General features: G+C 38.5%; 1 protein-coding gene across 1 annotated transcript in view; it reads right to left on the reverse strand.

The window, feature by feature from the left end:
- LOC105039446 (citrate synthase, mitochondrial) overlaps positions 1–18,355 on the reverse strand; it is a 42,017-nt gene extending 23,662 nt beyond the window's left edge. The window contains 7 exon segments of the mRNA XM_010915590.4: positions 15,199–15,312; positions 15,456–15,521; positions 15,658–15,723; positions 16,663–16,704; positions 17,431–17,493; positions 17,642–17,715; positions 18,187–18,355. Coding sequence (XP_010913892.2) covers positions 15,199–15,312; positions 15,456–15,521; positions 15,658–15,723; positions 16,663–16,704; positions 17,431–17,493; positions 17,642–17,692 — 402 coding nt within the window. The 5' untranslated portion in view covers positions 17,693–17,715; positions 18,187–18,355.
- Positions 18,356–21,158: the final 2,803 nt, after the last annotated feature.

The following is a 21,158-nucleotide window of genomic DNA, read 5'->3' on the forward strand; positions in this document are numbered from 1 at the left end:
GAATTGAAAAAAAAATAGGAATTATAATTCTAATTAAAAAATAAAATTTATAATTTTAAATTTTAAGAAATAAAAATTTTAATTATAATTCAAATAAAAAATATCATTTCAAATAACTAAATTAATTTAATTTAATTTTTTAAAAAATATTCTAAATAAAAGAAAAAATACCTAAAAAATGCCAAAAAGATAAAAATGGGAGAAAATTAAAATTATAATTTAAAAATATAAAAATTTTAACTTGAATTCTAAAAAAAATGCCATAAAAGAAGTGAATAAAAGGGAAAAAAATGGTAAAAAAATAAAAATTATAATTATAAATAAAAAAATTTTAACTTTAATTCAAATAAGAAATTATCATTTAAATTACTATCTCTATTTTTAATTAATTTTATTTATTAAAAAATTACATAAAAATAACTAAAAAAATTTAAAAAAAATCATTAAAAAAAAAAAAAAAAGAGAAAACGCCAAAGGGAAGACGTTTTCTCCCTCTCCTCCCTCTTCTTCTCCTTCTTTTCCCTTCTCTCTCTTCTCTGACAATCTTCGATGTTTTCTCCTCTCCGGCGGTACGACGGCGAGCTCCCGACGGCGGTGAGCTGTCTCCTCTCTCTTTTCTCTTCTTCTCTCTCTCCCTCTCCCTCTCTCTCTCCCTCTTCTCTCCCCCTTCCTCTCTCTCCCTCTTTTTTGTTGGCTGCCGGCATTATAGGGCCGGCGGCGGGCCGCGCGCGCCCCGATGACGGGCCCCGACCCTCCCCTTCCCTTGGCTGGCCCCCTCCTCTCCCTCTTCCTCTCTCTCTCCCTCTTTTTCCTTGGCCACCGATGACAGACGACCGACGGCGGCCCACGCACCCCGACGGCGGCCCCCCGCGGTCCCCTTCCCTTGGCCGGCCCCTCCTCTCCCTCTCCCTCTCTCTCTCTCCCTCTTTTTCCTTGGCCGCCGACGTCAGAGGGCCGGTGGCGGGCCGCGCGCCCCGACGGCGGGCCCCAGCCCTCCCCTTCCCTTGGCCGGCCCCCTCCTCTACCTCTTCCTCTCTCTCTCTCTTCCTCTCTCTCTCCCTCTTTTTCCTTGGCCGCCGGCGACAGACGACCGGCGGTGGCCCACGCGCCCCGGCGGCGGCCTCCATGGTCCCCTTCCCTTGGCCGGCCCCTCCTCTCCCTCTTCCTCTCTCTCTCCCTCTTTTTCCTTGGCCGCCGACGTCAGAGGGCCGACGGCGGGCCGCACACCCCGGCGGTGGGCCGCGTGCCCCGATGGTGGGCCCCGGCCCTCCCCTTCCCTTGGCCGACCCCCTCCTCTCCCTCTTCCTCTCTCTCTCTCCCTCTTTTTCCTTGGCTACCGGCGATAGAAGGCCGGCGACGGCCCTGACGGTGGCCCCCCGCGGTCCCTTCCTTGGCCGGCCCCTCCTCTCCCTCTTCCTCTCTCTCTCTTCCTCTCTCTCTCCCTCTTTTTCCTTGGCCGCCGGCGTCAGAGGGCCGGCAGCGAGCCGCGCACCCCGGCCCCAACCCTCCCCTTCCCTTGGCCGGCCCCTCCTCTCTCTTCCTCTCTCTCCCTCTTTTTCCTTGGCCGCTAGCGACAGACGGCCGGCGGTGGCCCACACACCCCGACAGCGGCCCCCGCGGTCCCCTTCCCTTGGCCGGCCCCTCCTCTCCCTCTTCCTCTCTCTCTCTCCCTCTCCTCTTTTTCCTTGTCCGCCGGCGTCAGAGGGCCGCGGCCGCGCACCGTGACGACGGGCCCCGACCCTCCCCTTCCCTTGGCGGGCTCCCTCCTCTCCCTCTATCTCTCTCTCTCTCTTCCTCTCTCTCTCCCTCTTTTTCCTTGGCCGCTGGCGACAGATGGTCGGCGGCGGCCCACGCACCCCGACGACGGCCCCCCGTGATCCCCTTCCCTTGGCCGGCCCCTCCTCTCCCTCTTCCTCTCTCTCTCTTTCCTCTCTCTCTCCTTCCTTTTCCTTGGCCGTCGGTGTCAGAGGGCCGAAGGCGGGCCGCGCGCCCCGTGCGGCCTTGCGGCGCCCTTCTCTTTCGATCCATGACGGCGGGCCCTGGCAGGCCCCAGCAGCCCTTGGCGGCGGGTCCATGCGGCCCTACGGCACCCTTCTCTTTCGATCCACGACGGCGGGCCCCGGCGGCCCTCCGGCGGCGGGTCCGTGCAGCTCTGCGGCACCCTTCTATTTCAGTCTTTTTAATTTTTATTTTTATCTCATTATTTTTTATTTTTTATTTTTATTTTATCTCATTAGATTAAGATTTATTTTAAAATTCGATTCGATCATAATTTAAAAATTTTAAGCATTTCATGAAAATGTAGACCTGTCAGTTGAGTAATGTAAGATATTCTACGATATCCGTATAAAATATATATTTGATTATATATTTTTGTACGGATACCGTAAAATATATACATTGGTCAATTGATTGTCTAGTTTGGACAGTTTGAAATTGCATTTAATTCTATAGGTAATTACATTATTCGAATGATATGCGGAGAGTTCGAGAGAAATTTCGGACAGTATTTTTCTTTAGTTCTCCTCACACATTTTCAGTCGTGTGGGGAGAACTAAGGAAAATGCTGTCAAAATTTTTTCGATCCCTTTTGCGTATCATTTGATTAATGTAATTAACCTATAGAATTAATGCAATTTCCGAATGGGATATGATCTATCTGTATCTATTTGTTGATGATATGATGCATTTATCATGTAAATCTTTTGAAACGATAAAATAATTAGTAATACTAAATATTTTGATTTTGATTTTGTCATAGGTTTCTCCAAAAAAATGGCCAGTACTCGAGTTCGTATACTATTGTATTATGATGGCATGATACAGAATAATGAAACTGGTGTGCAGTACAGTCACCCTGCAAATCGGATGATTAGAGTATCGTCATCATTATTACGTCAAGAATTATTGGACCATTTATACAGCAGTATTCCTGTAGACAAAGAAAAATATGAAATAAAATTGAAATGAAAATCTCCTAATCTGTCGGGATAGTTAATGCAGAGTAATTATATCTCAGTTCCAATTGATGACGATGAAGATGTCGAAGAAATGCTGACCTTTTCTTTGAAATATGCAGAATATTAATTTTTAGAATTATATATTGAAAAGAAAGATGTACCGAGCTTTGGATACTATAGTCGGCTTTTAACTCAAGCGGACAATAATGTTGGGCCTTCCTCACCTTTCGTAACTTCTATGGTGCAAACCGATAGTGTTGAGGCCGTATTTGCAGAACAACATTCCACTACTGCCGGCCCTAGTTGTCTAATTATTTAGAGTCCTATGGTGACTTCTCCTGTGTCTTCTGCTATGGTGACTCTCCTTTGCTAGAAGTAGTGGAAAGTGCGGAAAACGACACTCATATAGGGAACGATGACTGGATAGTCGGTGGAATAAATTCTGATAATCTAGACTTTGAGTCAGATGAAAGCGGAGATGAAGACTATTGGACGGATGAGGACAGTAGCAGTAATGATAATGATGGTGAAGATGAGAATGATGATGAAGATGTTCAGGCTAATATTAATGTGAGAGAACGTCAACTTCGTTTGCACAAACCCCCATAATTTTTTAACAATATAAATTTAGATGATGGTGGTTGTGTTAGTGCTACTCGAAGATTGAACTCTGACTGTCAGTTTTGGGACTCCTCGATGACTGAATTTTCTAAAGTTTCATGTTTGAGAATAAAGATTATGTAAGGAGATCTGTTGATCTTTATCACATTATGAAGCATCAGACATACAATGTAGTTCAGTCGCATTCGAAATTATGGTCCGTACGATGCACATCATCAGATAATGCTCAAAATTGTAAATGGAGGCTTCGTGCTGCATTATTGAAAAAATATGGATATTTTCAAATCACAAAATATAAGGGTCCTCACACTTGTTTGTTTACGGGGTTGAGTTGAGACCACAAATATGTCAGTGGAAGGATGATTGGCACACTAGTCCAACATATTGTTGAAAAAGATCATGGTGTCAAAGTTGAAGCTATTGTGGCAGCCGTTAATGATCAATTTCAATATACAGTATCATAGAGGAAAGCATGATGTGGAAAGCAGAAGGTATTGGTTGATATTTATGGAGAATGGGAGCCGTCTTATGCTAAATTATCTTATTATATGGCTGCACTTCAACATACAAATCCCGGTACAGTTGTTTCATGAAATTTTTTTCAAGCTGTGAATTCCAATGTCCAAGTTTTAAATTATATTTTCTGGGCTTTCAAACCATCTATCTAGGATTTTACACACTGCCGTCCTGTAATCAGCATTGATGGCATGCACTTGTATGGAAAGTTTAAAGGTAAGATGTTAATTGCCATAGGAATTGATACAGAGAATGGGATATTTTCATTAGCATATGCAATTGTGGATGAGGAGATGACTGCAAGTTGGAGTTGGTTTCTTTTCCAGCTCAGAACACATATCGTCAAAGATAGAAATGGAATATACTTAATTTCTGACAGGCATTCAGGTATATTAAATGCCATCGCAGATGAGTCTATTGGATGGAGTCCACCATATGTCTATCACCGATACTGCTTAAGATATATATGCGGTAATTTCAACACTCATTTTAAAAATGTACAACTGAAAAGAACAGTATGGCAAGCAGGAAGCGCTCATCAAGTACGCAAGTTCAACTTTATCATGGGTAAGATCAGAACAATGAATGAAGAGGCTTGGAGCTGGTTGTCTGAGATAGAAAAGGAGAAGTGGACGTTGGCACATGATGATGGCCTGCACTATGGTGTCTTAACTATAAATTTGTCGAAAATTTTTAACAGTATTTTACGAGGAGCTAGAAATGTACCAATTACAGCTTGTGTTCAAATGATATTTTATCGTCTTGTGAAATACTTCAATACAAGGCATGTCCAAGCTTTGAGATATGTAGAGGAGAATTCAAATAATCTTTTTACTCCTCATATTGCAATTAAGATTGCTGAAGATCAAGTTAAAGCTAACCAGCACCGAGTAACAGCATTCAACCTTCAAAGAGGTATATATGAAGTGCTTACGAGGAGAGCAAGCGCAGGGTTACGAGATGGAGAAAATTTTCATACTGTTACTTTAGTTGAAAGAAAATTTCTTGTGGAAAGTGGAGCATGTATAAATATCCATGTTCACACGTTTTAGCTATGTGTCAAGAAATTGCTGTACATTTTAGTGGTTTTGTAGATAATGCATATACAATTACAGCATATATGAATGCTTGGAGTGGTGACTTTAATCCATTACCACATGAAGATTATTGGATGCATATACGTATGTTCAAATGTATTCCTGAGCATCATCGTTTGAGACCCAAGCCGAAAGGTAGACCAAAGTCAACAGGACTACGAAATGAGATGGATGATAGGCAAATAAGAAGTAAGAACCACTGTGGTATTTGTAAGGAACAGGGTCATGACCGCCGCTGCTGTCCTAGGATACTTCAACACACTTCAACTTCAAGCAGTGGAAGAAATTAAAGGCTCTGAAGATGTATTTTCGTCATTGTTTTATGTATTTCTGTGAGATGAACTGAATTTTGTGTTTAAGTTGTATTGTGTGACAATATTGTATTTAAAATATATTTCTCATAAAATGAATGGTATCATATCATATTTTTATTTTTTAATACACTTGTGATAATATCATTATTTTAGATTCATTAGCGTATTATGGCTTACGATCCGTGGTACCCCGGTCCTCGAGACAGCAGTATTCTTACACTGCAGGAGCACCATCGATCATAGACTATTTTAGATGGCGGCGTAGCATTCAAATCCTATTTACTATTTAATTTTTTTTAAAAAATTATATACATTATCTAATTATTATATTTTATTGCAGGAGCCCAGACACCTTCGTCTACGACGATCCGATGCTGACTTCTGGAGGATAGAGGATATCCCACATAGAGTGCTGGATTATTTACGATATCTTGGATTCTATGGAGTATATCGGATCGGTCTATACAGATGGACGTTGGTCTTATTACTACTTTGCTTGAGAGATGACGTTCAGAGACACACATATTTCATCTTCCATTTGGTGAGGCGACCATCACTTTACAGGATGTTAGCATCCTTACTGGACTACCAGTTGATGGCGATCCAATTACTGGAGTTGATCCCACGCTTACCATTCCAGAGTGGCAGGCTTTGTGCTTGCGATTGCTAGGGTTTGAGCCCGACGTACATTTTTTCGATCATTCATGACTCAGGAATGAATGTTTGGATGATCGTTATCGACATTTTCATATTACGGATGATGCACCAGAGGAGATGGTGCAGCAATATGTTAGGGGTCAGGTGCTACGGTTGTTAGGTGGTGTCCTGTTACCCGATACTTCATCGAATAAGATGAAATTGATGTTTTTGTCATTATTAGAGGATTTAGACTTCACTCGTAGACTCAGTTGGGGCAGTGCAGTACTAGCTTGCCTATACAGAGTTATGTGTCGGGGTTCTTATGCTGATCAGAGCGAGATTGTAGTTATCTTGTGTTAGTACAGGTATGTCAATTTCGAGTTTTTATTTTTAATATTCATATTTCACATTGGGTATATCATGTATGATTTTTTTGAAATTTACAGATTTGGGTATGGGAGCGTATGCCGACTATCAGTCCATTACGATGCCAGTTGCTCGAGATGCCATCAGAGCAGCATGATCCTGATGTTCCATTCAGACTAGACGGACCATTGGGATATAGGTATAAAAATATTATTTTTATTATTTGAAACTTACTATTTTAAATTCGATAAAATTTATTTAACATGAGTAGATTGTGAAACAGATGGAACGTTGCATTCAACGTTCATCACGTATCGACGAGAGTGGCACGGGTTTATAGTGCCAGTTGGATACATTAGTTGATATATATAGACGGATAAATTTTAAATTTTTTACAAATATCATTTTACAGTTATCATAATCTATTAAAATTTTAGCTTACTAATTTTTTTTATTTTAACTCTATCAGTTTTTGTGGGAGCCATATACAAATGAGATATTGGCTATATTACCGCAGATGTGTACAGTTGGACATGACATATGGACTACTATGATGCCACTTATTTGTTTTGATGTGGTAGAGTGGCATCTTTTCGATCGTGTCCTGCGGTAGTTTGGTCAGATTCAGGACATCCCAAAGTAGTTTGATACCAGCCAGGGACTTCATCGTATTGATCGACGAGGTAGAGCTCGTATTGACTGGTGTATCAGACATGCAGCATATATCGATATTTGGGATGCACCGAGATCACATTGTTCATGGTGATCCCATTTTGAGAGGTCGTTCATATACCGATGATACATGACTTGATTTTTTAGTATTACAGTGCGAGTCATTGGACAGTCTCGGTATGCAGTTCCTGGATACGAGGGCGAGAGTTCTGCTGTGCGTCTTTCGGTAAGATTACAAAAATTAGTTTATGTTATTTGTGTTATATTTTTATTTTATATTTTACAGTATATTGACTGTTTTATTTTTATTTTGTAGACTGATTCTATGTTGGGTCTTGTGTTGGATGCTCGTCGTACTTTATCTACGACTGATGAGGACGAACGGATTCGAATACTGCATGAGATAAAGAGAACAAGTTCTGGAACATTAGTGGCGATTGATGTTGATCCATATAGCTGTGTGCCTTGGTATGGAGCAGCGATGCGTCAGATATGAGATATACGCCGTCACCATATGTTCCACATATGCCATCACCGCATATTCCGCAGATGTCATCATTAGATGCTGCACAGATGCCACCACCTTTTGATCCACAGATGGCAGCACCTTCTTCTTCCTACATCTCCCAGATGACATCACCGGGTACCAGTTAGCCACATGAGTATGATACTTTCTTTTAGGCCCATCCGTGTATCCAGATGAGAGGGTTGAGCGGGTCGTTCAGTCCGTAGATAATCCGATAGCATCAGTTATTCCTGAGCAGCATGACCAGCAGACCTCCTCCACTGATATAAGGGAGGAGCCATCGCAGCAGGAGCAGGAGCAGCCGGCGAGGACCTTCCTGAGAAGGTCCAAGCGACCACGGGCACCACGATGTCCTTGTGGGACTTAGTCTTTTTTAGATTTTACTTAGTATTTTTTAACATTTATTGTACTATTTTTTGTATGCTTGATATTTTTATTTTATTTAATATTATTAAATATTAATTTTATTTTATATTATTTAATTTCAAGTGATCGGATATTATGCTTTGTGGATATGGATACACATACTTGAATGTGTCTCAGAACATTAGGAGGAAAAAAGTTATGCTAAAAGGGCTATAGAAATTATAACGTAAAGTTATGTAAAAGTTATTTCAAGTGCGGGATATTTTCTCATTTTTTTCTCATTTTTTACTTTTTTGTTTGGAATATTTTTTAAAAAAAATAATTTGAAATGAAAAAATAATTTGAAATGATATTTTTTATTTCAAAAAAATTAATTTTTTTAATTAAAAAATATAATTTTTATTTTTTTATTTTTTAAAATATTTTATCTTTTTATGTTATTTTTTTATTTTTATTTTTTTACATATTTTTCAAAAAAATTAATTTGAAATGGGAAAAGTAATTTGAAATGATGGTTTTTATTTGAATTAAAATTAAAATTTTTATTCTTTTATATTCAAAATATAATTTATATTTTTTCTCATTTTTTTATTTTTTTCTGGTATTCTTTATTTTTTAAATTTTTTAAGATTTTTTTTAGATATTTTTTTAAAAAATAAATTTTGAATGAAGAAAATAATTTAAAATTATTTTTTTATTTTAATTAAAATTTTAAATTTTATTTTTTAAAATACATTAAAATTGATATTTTTATTTTTTTTAATTTTTTTTAAATTTTTTCTTCTTTTGTGATATTTTTTTAAAAAAATTAATTTGAAAAAAAATTGTAATTTGAAATGATGATTTTATTTGAATTAAGATTAAAATTTTTATTTTCTTAAAATTTTGAATTATAATTTTTATTTCTTTTTAATTTTTCAATTATGATATTTTTATTTTTTTTTTATAATAATTTTTTTCATATATTTTTTTAAAAAGATAATTTGAAAAGATAATTTGAAATAAAAAATTAATTTTTATTTTATCACAATCATAATTTTTATTTTTTAAAAAATTTAAAATTAAATTTTTATTTTTGGCTATTTTTTTCCATTTTTTTAGGAAAATTTAAAAGTGCCAAAAATTTAAAATTTAAAAGTGCCGTAAAAGAGGCCAAAATTTAAAAAAATAAAAAAATAAAAATTATAATTTTAAATTTATTAGCATATAAAATTTTTAATTTTAATTAAAATAAAAGACATCATTTCAAATTACTTTTCCCATTTCAAATTAATTTTTTTAAAAAAATTTCAAACAAATAAAAAAAATCTCAAAAAAAATTTATAAAATAGAAAAAATGTAAAAATGAGAAAAAAAAAAATTATAATTTCAAGTTATAACAAATATTAAAATTTTAATTTGAATTCAAAAAAAATAAAAGAAAAAAATGCCATACGAAAAGTGAAAAAAAAGTAAAATTTTATTTATTTTTTTAAATTAAAAATTATAATTTTTATTTTTTCACAATTTTTTAATATTTTGCTCTTTAAGGGCATTTTTTTATTTTTTATTTTTTTTGACATATCTTTTTTTAAAAAAATAATTTGAAATGGGAAAATAATTTGAAATGATAATTTTTATTTGAATTAAAATTAAAATTTTTATTTTTTTAAATTAAAAATTATAATTTTTATTTGGCTCTTATTTTTTTTTATAAATTTTTTTTATAAATTTAATTTTTTTATTTTTTTTATTTTTTACATTTTTTCTTTTTTTATGGGGAAAAAAATGCCAAAAAACATGGCGATTTTAAAAATGCCATTTGGATGGCGTTTTTAAAAATGCCATCCCAAATGGCATTTTTAAAATCACCATATATTTTGACATTTTTGTTTTTAAATTTTTTTTTTCTACGTGGAAAATATGGTGGAAAATAGGGGGTACGTGGCCATGGGAAAATGCCATTCAAAATGGCGTTTTACCCATTTTACATCATTCCGATAAATAAGTTTAAAATGAGATTATTTAGGTAAATAATTTTTTTTTATATTAATCAGGAAAAAACTCGAAATTATTGCTGGTGCTAGGTATGAGTGGACTAGGGTAAATGCCGAGGCATATGCATGATGGGTAACTCGGCTTCGGGGCTTGCTCACGGAAGAGTGCGACGGCTCATGGGAGGGCTGCTTTGGTCGGGCTTGCTCACAAAAAGCAGGTCTGCCGTGGCGATTATGCAAAGATTTCAAAGTTACTAGCTTCAGCACTGTTAGAGGCATGAAACGTGCACAAGAAACGATGGCGGTGGGCAGCCTCGGCATTCAGGTAGCTTTGGTGCCGTCCCAGGATGCACGTGCATAGGGAGTTTTTATGCTCCGATCTTTTTTCTCTATCTTAAGCTACCATGGATGGAGAAATCCTGATTGAAAAATTGGTACACAATCCGAGCCTGATGCTCGGTGCATGGATGAAAATCTATTCAAATACTATGATATGTCATCCCGGGATGAGGCTCGAGGCTCGAGGCTCTCTTTCTTCCTCCCCGAGCTGGGGCCCACTTTTTAGTGGTCTTGGCACTATCTGTAGATGACTTCGGCATCGGCTAAGGGGCATGCGTAGGGGTTTCCTTTCCTTCCCTTTCTTCTTCCACCACCTTTTCTCTTTCCTCTTGCTTTTTCTTACTTTTTTATTTGATTGTGCCGCTTTAACGGGATAAAGATGGATGGGACAAAAAGAGGAATTATTGCATGTGCTAGGTTCAAGTGATCAGAGGATAACCCAAAATGCATGCATGATAGAAAATATACAATCAAAAATCATGGGGTATAAAAGTGCCGTGGTGTTTTGTGTACTGATGGCCCCTTGCAACGGACTTTGGCGCCATTAGAGGCTAGATCTGTTCTCGGGATTGCTCGTGCATATGGGAGAAGCACGATTGCTCGGGAGATCTGCGCATAGGCGGCCTTATCATGGTCCACATCGGACGCATGGGGTCCCTTTTTCTATAATCATGCTGTTATCAACAAAATATTTTGAATTAAAATTTTTTACCTTCGTCTGTATTCATTGCTTCAGTTTCCATATGTCGTTGCATTTCAAACTTAAATATGCTTAGATTTTGCACCAATGAGGTCTTCTACCGCCCCCCCCCCCCAACTGAAGAATGAGGCCTTTAGTTCCTCACTGAAGAATGGGGTCTTTGGCCCCTCACTGAAGAGTGAGATCTTCACATCTTGAACGACTAAAATCTTCAGTGGTGTTGACTTATCGAAAACCAAATTTGACTTTTGGAGACTCCGCATGAGTTGCCCCCCACTGGTTAGTCGCTGAGGTCCTCCCATCCCGGACAACTAAGATCTTCAGGGGTATTGACTTGTTGAATAAAAAGTTCGGCCTTCAGGGGGTCCGCATGGGTTGCTCCCTGCTGCTTAGTCACCGAAGTCCTCCTATCTCGGACAGCTAAGATCTTCGGGAGCGTTGACTTGTTGAATAACAAATTAGCCTTTGGGGGGTCTGCATGGGTTGCCCCCCACTGCTTAGCTACCGAGATCTTCGACTAGTGGATTTCAACTTACGTCTCATGGGGCATACTCTGGCCTACTCGGCTCAGCTGGCATGGCTTCGGCTTTTCACTGAAAAGTGAGTCTTCGTACCTTAATCGATTAAGATCTTCAGTGGCATTGACTTACTAAAGAGCAATTCAGCCTTCAGGGGATCCACATGGGTTGTCTCCCATTGCTTAGTCGCCGAGGTCCTTTCATCCCGGACAGCTAAGGTCTTCAAGGACGTTGACTTGTTGAATAACAAGTTCGCCTTCGGGGGGTCCAAATAGATTGCCCTCCATTGCTTAGCTGTCGAGGTCTTGATTTGCTAATCTGCACATAGAAACAAGAGAACTTGCCAGACCAGCTCTACCTTCTAACTGGGCTTTCTAGTTAAGTGAGCTTTGGTGAAAAGAAAAGGATAGGTGATTAGATTCGTATTATTCTGGTTTGCCTTTAGTTGGCTTGCTTTATCCTAGCCTCCAGGAGCCTGACTTTGGGTTGTTGTCCTCACTTCAACTTCAGATTTAAGCTTTTGCTAAGTGCTCAAGGACTGTTGCTCTGCAAAAAATGAAATAGTGGAAGGGGCTTGGATGCTTATTATCATAGAAGTTATTTTTGTTGGAGAGCCTTTGGGTTTTGCTTGACTCCTTCCTATTCTTTGTCTCGTTTGGGCTTAAGCTTTGCCTCGATTTGGGCTTGTTTTCTCTTTAGATCGGTCCGATTCTGGACTTCGGATCGATCAAAATCCAACTTCGGATCGATCGGATCCAACTTCGAATCGGCCTGGATCCAGCTTTAGATTGGATTGGTCTAATTTTGGGCTTCAGATAGGTCTGGATCTGACTTTGGGTTGATCTTGATTTTAACTTCGCCTCAACCTTGATTTTGACTTCAACTTTGGTCATGATTTTAACTTCGGCTTCGGCCTTGATTTTAACTGAGACTTTGGCCATGATTTGGGTGCTCACAAGCCTGCAGTCTTTTTCTGAAGAAAAAAAATAAAGTACAAAATGAGGGCTTAAGATCTCTTATCAAAAAATTTTATGTAAGTCTTTTGAAGCTTGCTTCCTCTTCCGATCCGGATTGCATGCCCTCCATTTATTGGACTCAAGCAGGAGTGCCTAGGGGGATGTTAACCGATCTATTTGATTTGTGGTCGTGGATAAGGAAGCACTCGAGCAGTTGGGTTCGGCACCATTTATGAACTCACAGATCACCTACGGGATTTTTTTTAAGAAGCCTTCCCTATCCTGATAAGAAGTAAAGGGTATTTATGGGATGACATTAAATAAATAATGAAGTAGATGTAGAGTCCCATCATAATGGGGTGTAGACAAAAGAGAGAACATCATGATTAGTTCAAAATCCCTTGTGTATTTTTATTTTTTCCTTTGATCTCTGGCAGACCTTCTCCCCTTTTCTCTTTCTCTCTTTTCTTTTAATGCATACTTGAAAAGAAAAGAAGCTATGGGAAGAGAAAGAGGGTTCTAAAGTGGGAGGAGGCTTCTTCCGAAGACTGGATATTCAGTTTTTATCTTTAGAGACTTGATGCCATTGAGGTAGCGCAATGAACTTTCTTTAATAAAATGGTCACTCCTTTCTATGAATAAGCTTGCATCCTTCCGACTTAAAGTATTTACCCACCGTTCTTAAGCCTAACCAGGAGAGCTTGAAAGCAGGGGGGTGGGGCATCTCTCACTTAATGAGGCAGAGCTTGATAGTTGTACGGCATGGACTACCTTGTTTTTTTCGGGAGCCGATAGAGGAAGTTGTGAGGCCACCGCAGAGCGTGACTCCTGACTGGAGCTTCTATCGGCCGACGTGTTTTGGCATTAAGACACCTAAAAATGCTCTTCTTGGTGACATTGTAATAGGTTGCATGCTCTTCCCTAAGAATGGGCAAGCCATCCTTCTTTTAGTGTCAATCTATTGCGGCTAAAATTCATCCTGGGCCGGAGGTGCTGGAGCGAGGCAACGTCCGGTGAGCCAACGATGGCTAGACTTGCAAGAAAAGCTCCCACCGGAGTTGGCTCCAGTGAAGACCCTCCGACACTCAAGTCAGATTTTCCACAGCAGATGAAAAAGAGCGAAAATTTATGGAAGAGATAGAAGGCATACCTGAAGGGTCCCCATTTATCTCTTTATATAGGTAAGGTGGGAACCTCAGAGAGAGAGAGAAGGTCGTAAAAGATTTTTTACCCCTCAATATAATCCTGAGCAGCATGCCTGGTCCTTTAGGTTGGTGAGTGTTGTCACCTTACAGTACGTGGGGGCCATCTCCATTTATATAATGAGTTGACAATTGAAAGCTTTGAGGATGGTGTGACATTATACATGGCTCCCCTTATTATTAAATGGAATGACATGAAAGGACCATGGAGGGGCCTCTTACAGTCATTATGACGAGCCGCTACTTTTAATGGGCTAACGTGACAGTCGTTTGGGGTTTCGAACCGAGGTCATTGGATGTGCCAATCGAACCAAGCATTGGGAAGAAAGGGCCTCCACAAGATTTGTGTTTCGGTACGACCGATGTATCACCTCCCAACAGATACAATTGTAAAGCTACCATAATAGCCTTTCCACTTTAGTGTACTTATAGACATGTATTCATGAAGTTGATAATGCAAAATACAGTATAATCTTTTCCATTCACTTCCTTTCAACACTTTCAATCCCGATGCATGAAGAATTATTTGTTCTTCATATTAAAAAAATGACAAAAAAGATGTTAAGGTGAACCAAAGATGCAGATGACTCCTTTATCAAAATTGTTGTGAATTCATAAATCATGTTTTCTAGGTAAAATACGATATCATTGGACAGAAAGATTCTTGATAATATGTTTGAAGTTCATGATCACTGACATGTATAAAAGTTTGCAACAAAAAGCATGAGTACCAATGCCGGGTGAAATAATTCTTTACTCCATAAATTGTGATGTCTCTGCTATTATATTGCATGACCAATTATAAGAGGTTATTCATCTTTAATGTCAAAAGATAGAACAGTACATGACCTAAATCATGAGAATGGTGGTAGAATTTGACTCATCAACCCACATATCTCTGATGACAACCTCTGGTTACCACACAAGATTATGGGGGCATGGTACAAAGCAAAATTATGTTGTTGAGTATCAATGCCATCATAGATGTCCTGATATTTCTGAATAAAGCACAAATCCTGGACTCATAGATTCAATCAGTAAACACCAGTAGAATACCAGCTACATTCTTCACCCATGAGTCAGACGGAAGCATTCAATATCACAAGGAGTCATGCCAAATAGTAATGTAAGAAAGCCTACCAAGTGACAATCTGAAAAATCATTTTAAGTTAACATGATAAAATTTTTATCTACGGTTATAGAAATGCCTGCAACAAGTCTATCCCTGATAAAACCCATCTTGGAAAGCAAATATGCTAAGAACCAAAGGCCTAAATTTCTTTTCCTCCTAATCAGTATTTGTCAAAAATCCTTTTGCGCAACTATTGAATACTCTCCAATTGTAGAAAGCACAAGTTATCACAATCTTTTAGACAAGCTCCAAGGAAGCAGGAACACATCACTATAAAGTAAGCAACCTAGATGATCACCTTGCCAGTCAAAAGAAGCCACAGAAGACCCTCAGGCAATGGCTCCCCCCCAGGACTCGCAGCAGGCAGCAGTTTCTGACATTCAGGAATAGGGAGGCCCCTAAACCTAATGCCCTGAAAACAAAAGAATTGTCTAAGTTACCAACTCTGGGCAGAACACAAAGCTTTTAAAAGAAAAATGTATTGTCAAGCCAGAATCATGTTAAAATGTGATTCTGCATCATATGGCATATAAAAAAAAAAGCATGAAAATGCACCTCATCTGGATCAAGTAAAGATGTCTCCCACAGCAGCCCAGTCATTCCTCTCATTCCACCAATAACCTAGGAAAAAGCAAGTTACAATTGATGAAACTAGTTGCACAATTATCATATATGGATTATTATATACTCATAAAATAAAATCAACAACTCAACACACTAAAGAATGACTATCAATTGGAATCTTTTATAAATATACCATATCAACAGTGATGTTTCCAAGTTGAACTTTTCCATTTTCTGCTTTCAGTTTCTTCGAGCGTTCCTGTAACACAATAAGAAACCTAACTAAGTTCATGAGAGAATCTATACATCTGAATAGCATGAAGCACAGCCCATGATATGGTTACTTTCATCTAAAGGAGTTTTGCCGTGCACTGTGGAAAACCAACATATATTGCAATCAGCCAACATCCATGGGTTATGTGTGGTTTAATGCCTGCAAGAGGTTGTGCTTGAACACATATGCTCATCTCCAAATTAGAGAGAACGCGCATATACCAAAAAAGGGCCATAGCCATATATCAGAAGAACATGTCATGCACCTGGCATATGGCATCTTTATAATGCCTAAATTAGTAATTTCGAAAACAAATATATGTGTTGCCAATTATGCGGATTAGTACCACGATGAAGATTATAGGCATTTTCAGAAGATAACCAAAGATTTGCTTGCAAGATTTTCCTTTATTGAGTGTCCACAATATAAACCTACTAATAGCTTCTTTTAGATAGAAAAGAGTATTAAAAATTAAAATCAGATGTTTGACAACCATGTAAAAATCCTCATAGACACAACTTGTTGCTTCCAATATATACATGAGCTACAATATCTGCAAATTGCATAAATTTGTTGAGAAATCAATAAAATTCCGACACATATATAAATTATTTATATCAAGTTGGTAAATCCCAATTGTTTATCTGCTAGAACCCTGTGCTCAACCAAGTTTGTAGGACAAGCAAAGGATACATCAACATCATAGCATTGTCACAAAAAGTATCAATTCAAATTATACTACACGACAAAATGAAAATTAATATCTGTAACATGACTGATCTAGATTGTGCCAAATCATCAGGTACAATATCAGCATCAAAATTAGAACAACTCAGAAAGCAGTGTTGGCTAATGTTTGAATCAAAGTTAGAATGTATGGAACTAAATATAGTTTTAACCATGAAGAAGCTTCAAGAAAAAAACCTGTTGCTCTGGAATCAAATCCTTCAATTGCGAATGAAGATCCTGCAAATTACAAAACATGAATCAGATCATACATCATTAGATCAAATGGGTAAAATCATCACAATGAAGACATGGAGCATTTTGGAGTCACAAGAAGAAACAGTTAATTGCCTAAGTCCCAGAAATCATATGATGAGCATCACAACAAAAATAATTTAGCATATATAAGAATGCAAGTTGAACTGGTTGATCACTATTGGAGGCTGGATAACAATGAAATTAAAAGTGAGAGAGGAAGTAGATGACCTAGTTGGAATTCATTCTGCAAAAAGCTTCATACCAACTATGAGCTATCTGGAAGAGCATCCCAGTTTCTGATAAAGGCTACACAATGGGGACAAACTGTGTAATGGTTTAGAAGGTTCCCACAAAGAATAAGCATATACTGGCAGAATCAAAGGCCACGTTATAATGGTATGCAGCAACTAATCAATCCGTCCTCAAGGGACATCAGTCTCCCAAGAACATACACTCATTTGTTATTACTTGATGATATATCTATATACTGAATATACCCATTCCGGAAGAGAGAGAGAGAGAGAGAGAGAATTGACCGGCGTACTCAGAAATCAATAGCACCCAAATATCATAAAAATCGAACGATAGTCCTCATCGCTAAGCTCCTTACTACCAAACAAGATAAAAACTACCATGCAGCGGGAAAAGCAATTGATGTCGTAAGTAGGAACTTCAATCATATCAGATAGAGAAATATATTAAACTCACATGATGTGAAGCGCTCTGGATTTGCAACCACCGGACAGAACCCAATGAAGTGGACTGCTGACCCTGGAAACGAAACCAACAAGAATCGCAGACAATGACTGAGTAAAATCATCAAACAGATGATAAATAAAGATGACAAAGAGATTAATATATTCAAACTATCTTGTATGTGACAAAGTCCAATCAATCAAGATGAAACCAACACACTTACAAGACGAGAACGGAGCTTTGAAAGCACCGCAACGCTTCTGAAGAAAACCATGGCTCCAAGATATACACAGAATACTAAATATATCATAACAAAGAACAATATATCAGATTCAGAATTAAACATTTCAAGAAATTTTCATCTCTAGAAAAACACTATAAGTAATCTAAAGAAAAACACAAATCAAGAACTCAACCTGCGCCGAAGGGGAAAACATCGTTTAATCCTCAATATGTCATTAAAAAGAACAATCTATGAGATGCAGTTTTAAGCGATTCAAGAATTTTCGTCTTTCTTCATTAATAACACAAATCAATAACTCAAGCTGCGCCCGGGGAACCGAAAGAACAGTAACACACGCGTCTACTACGAGAATTTTAGGTGCACATGGAATCCGATCTAGCGCTACGTTTTCAAAGAATGCTCTCCAAGATTCTTGGTACTTGGAAAAAAAGAGAAGAAAAATTCCGAAACAATAAAAGAAAAATCATTACAACGTGCAAAAATTAAGAAAAAATATCACCTAAAATCTGATTTAATTTACTCACAGCAAAAAGGTGCAAAAGGAGTGGGATCTTGAGAGACGAGCTGCTGCTGTTTAGAAGTTCAAATTTTTACGAGCACTATATGGAAAGCCGCTTCTCCACAACAGGAACACCGATGCAGAGACCCAGAGGAATTATTATATAAACCAGCTCTGTGGACCGTCACTCGCCACAGTAAACCCTTGTATTTAATCAGATGCAGGATGCCCGTTAGGCACCGTACATGTGCCCCGGATTTGGACCGGTCCACTAGACCTGGTTTTCCATCTGATAATGAGACCTACGGAAGCGGCCTGCTCCTCCGATGTATCTGCCTGATACAAATCAAACGGCTAGACCAGCTGATAAAATATATGGCGGCGATTGTAGCCGTCTGATTAGGTAACGACAGCGGATTGCTTATTCGCCCGGCCACGTGGATTTAAGAGGCGTGAATGTAGGCCGATGCCGCTGGAACGGACCGGGCAATATCCTTCGAGAAAGAAACGATCGGTAATAGTAAAAATCGCCAAAAAACTACAATTGGATCGAGCAGAGATTGCGCTCTAGTGGGCAAAGACCCGACCCAATAAGACGATGAACCGAATCCGACAGTAATTTGTTTGGTGGAAAGCCCAATCACATTCAACAACCAATTAGAGAGTTGACACGACTGTCGAGTCCCAGCTCCCCGCTGCTAGAAATTATACGAGTGAGCTGGGAACGGAAAAAATTAGGATGGCAATTAGGTATGATTGGGTTGGAAATGCGTCTGTCAATACAAATGATCCAATCCAATCGTTTGCAGACATGTCAAAATCCAACTATGAACTTTAGTTATTTATCAAAAACATAATCCAATCTGATCTGCATAACTTATTTATCATACATTTTGAAAATACCGGTCTTTTCACTGATCGAAATCAATTCCCAATTCACCCGCACAAATTTGCTTTTAATCCAATGGCACGTGATGCTGTAGATCCTTGAGTAGAATTACAAATGTATTTTATATACATAGAAAGACTTCGAGATCTTGGCAAGCTCAAGAACGTGATATGATAGAGTCTTGTTCTAATGGTGATGTCAAATCGTATGGATTTTGCCAATGATTTTCAAGATATTAGATTGAAAATTCACTATCTAGAGCATCACCATCAAGAGAATGCTCCCAAATTAGAATATTCAAAATGCCAGCTGATGCTTTTCATGTTGCATGCCCCAAACATGCGTTATAAATGTTTGTTTTTTGCTAGCGTTTGCCGCTTGTTCCAACTGAGAAGCATACAGGCTATGGGAGGGCATCAGCTATCATGCAAGTGGGAGGTGGGCTTCATCGGTTCTGGGCAATTTTTGAGTTGCTATTTTTATCTTACTTGCAGTTCGTTCATTTCAGGAATTCTAACCTGCATCTCTGTGAATGATATAAGGGTTCAGGCTGTCTTGTATAATCTCTATTCTGGCTGGGCTCATGCACAAAGGTCTGAAGGTGCTTCTTCAATCAGAGAATTGCTGCAACTGCATGCATAACTGGGAATTTCTGGTTTGCAGTTTTATTGTCAAACTCATGAAGCAGGGTTTGTGTCAGCTGCGGAAGGGATTGGACCTGGAAGGCTCCGGCTTTATGTTCTACCAGCCTCTCTCTTCTCTCTCTCTCATCTTTTTATCATTTCTTTTTTTTTTTTTAATGAAAACGGACCATTGTATTAATCTCATATCAGTGAACATGACATCTTCTAAAAACAAAATTTAAAAAAAAAAATATCTCTAAAAACAATATAAGCAACTACCACATAGGCCGACAAGACAACTTCTAAATATTGAGCTACGAAGAAGGCAATCCAATTTGTAACATTATTCGTTTTATAGTAAACATGCCCCACCATCAGAGAAAGCATCCCATCAAGATCCTCCAAATGTCACACTGGAGGAGATGGGTATGAGCCGCCTCCGCCCAGCCATGAATCCACCCTTCCAGCCTCTCTTTGTAGCTTCTCTAGTACACCATGCTTCGGGTTTTTCTCTCGGTTTTAACTTAATGTCTTCCAATGCTATCTTCCAGGGGAATTGGACTTTTAATCACTGTTATTGGTACTTACCGGGATACTGACTGTGGCAAATATGCTGCGTTCAAAATGTCCTTTATATACTACCAAAAAGAAAAAAAAAAAGTCCTTTATAAGACCGTCCAGTACGGTGGCCAATTACTGTTTATTACCCTAATGCAATGGGACAGCTATGTTGCCTTACCTCTGAAGTTGGGCGATTCATTTGGTTTACTGTCTCTGTATTTCGTCCAAAGTACTGTATATTTTTCGGCTGTCTTATTCGCTCCGGATATCTGCAATATATTCACAGGCAGCCTGATATTATGCATTACCATTTCTATCTGTCACATTATGTACCTTCTTTTTTCTTGCTGTTCGAAGATTGTCACTTATACTTTTCATACTGTATCATTTTGTATCACAGTATGTTGTACTTTGTTCATATTTATAAAGTACATCACTTTTATAAACAAAAAAAATCAAAAATCGGCCCACTCCCGTCTTCTTCATGGAGCCTGCGGGCACTGGATCGGCTTGTACCTTTCGCGCGAAAGAATGATTAAACTTCGCTTGACAGCACCGTTGGATCACCCACCGCACATATTGCAAAGCGCTAGGAAGTCCGTTATTATCTTGTCAGCACAGATTGCAAAGTGGGGCACCTGATGATCCAACGGTGATTTGATGCGAAGGAAGGTAAATCATTCTCTCGCGCGGAAGATACACCCTGTCCGATTGGCCACTCCCTGTACGTCGATTAGATGATTCTATGATTTCTGTCGCGCAGCGGACCTAAATATCTTCGGGCCTGGTACCAATAGAGATTGGGCTTGGGCAAACTTTACGTTACCCTGAGTATGCGATTCAAACAGGCATCATAATCTAGATTTTATCAGGCTATTATTCCAAAAATAGGTATAATGATCTAAATTCTACCCTGCTATTATT

The sequence above is a fragment of the Elaeis guineensis genome, chromosome 1 (genome assembly GCF_000442705.2).
Source record: "Elaeis guineensis isolate ETL-2024a chromosome 1, EG11, whole genome shotgun sequence".
Taxonomy (NCBI): domain Eukaryota; kingdom Viridiplantae; phylum Streptophyta; class Magnoliopsida; order Arecales; family Arecaceae; genus Elaeis; species Elaeis guineensis.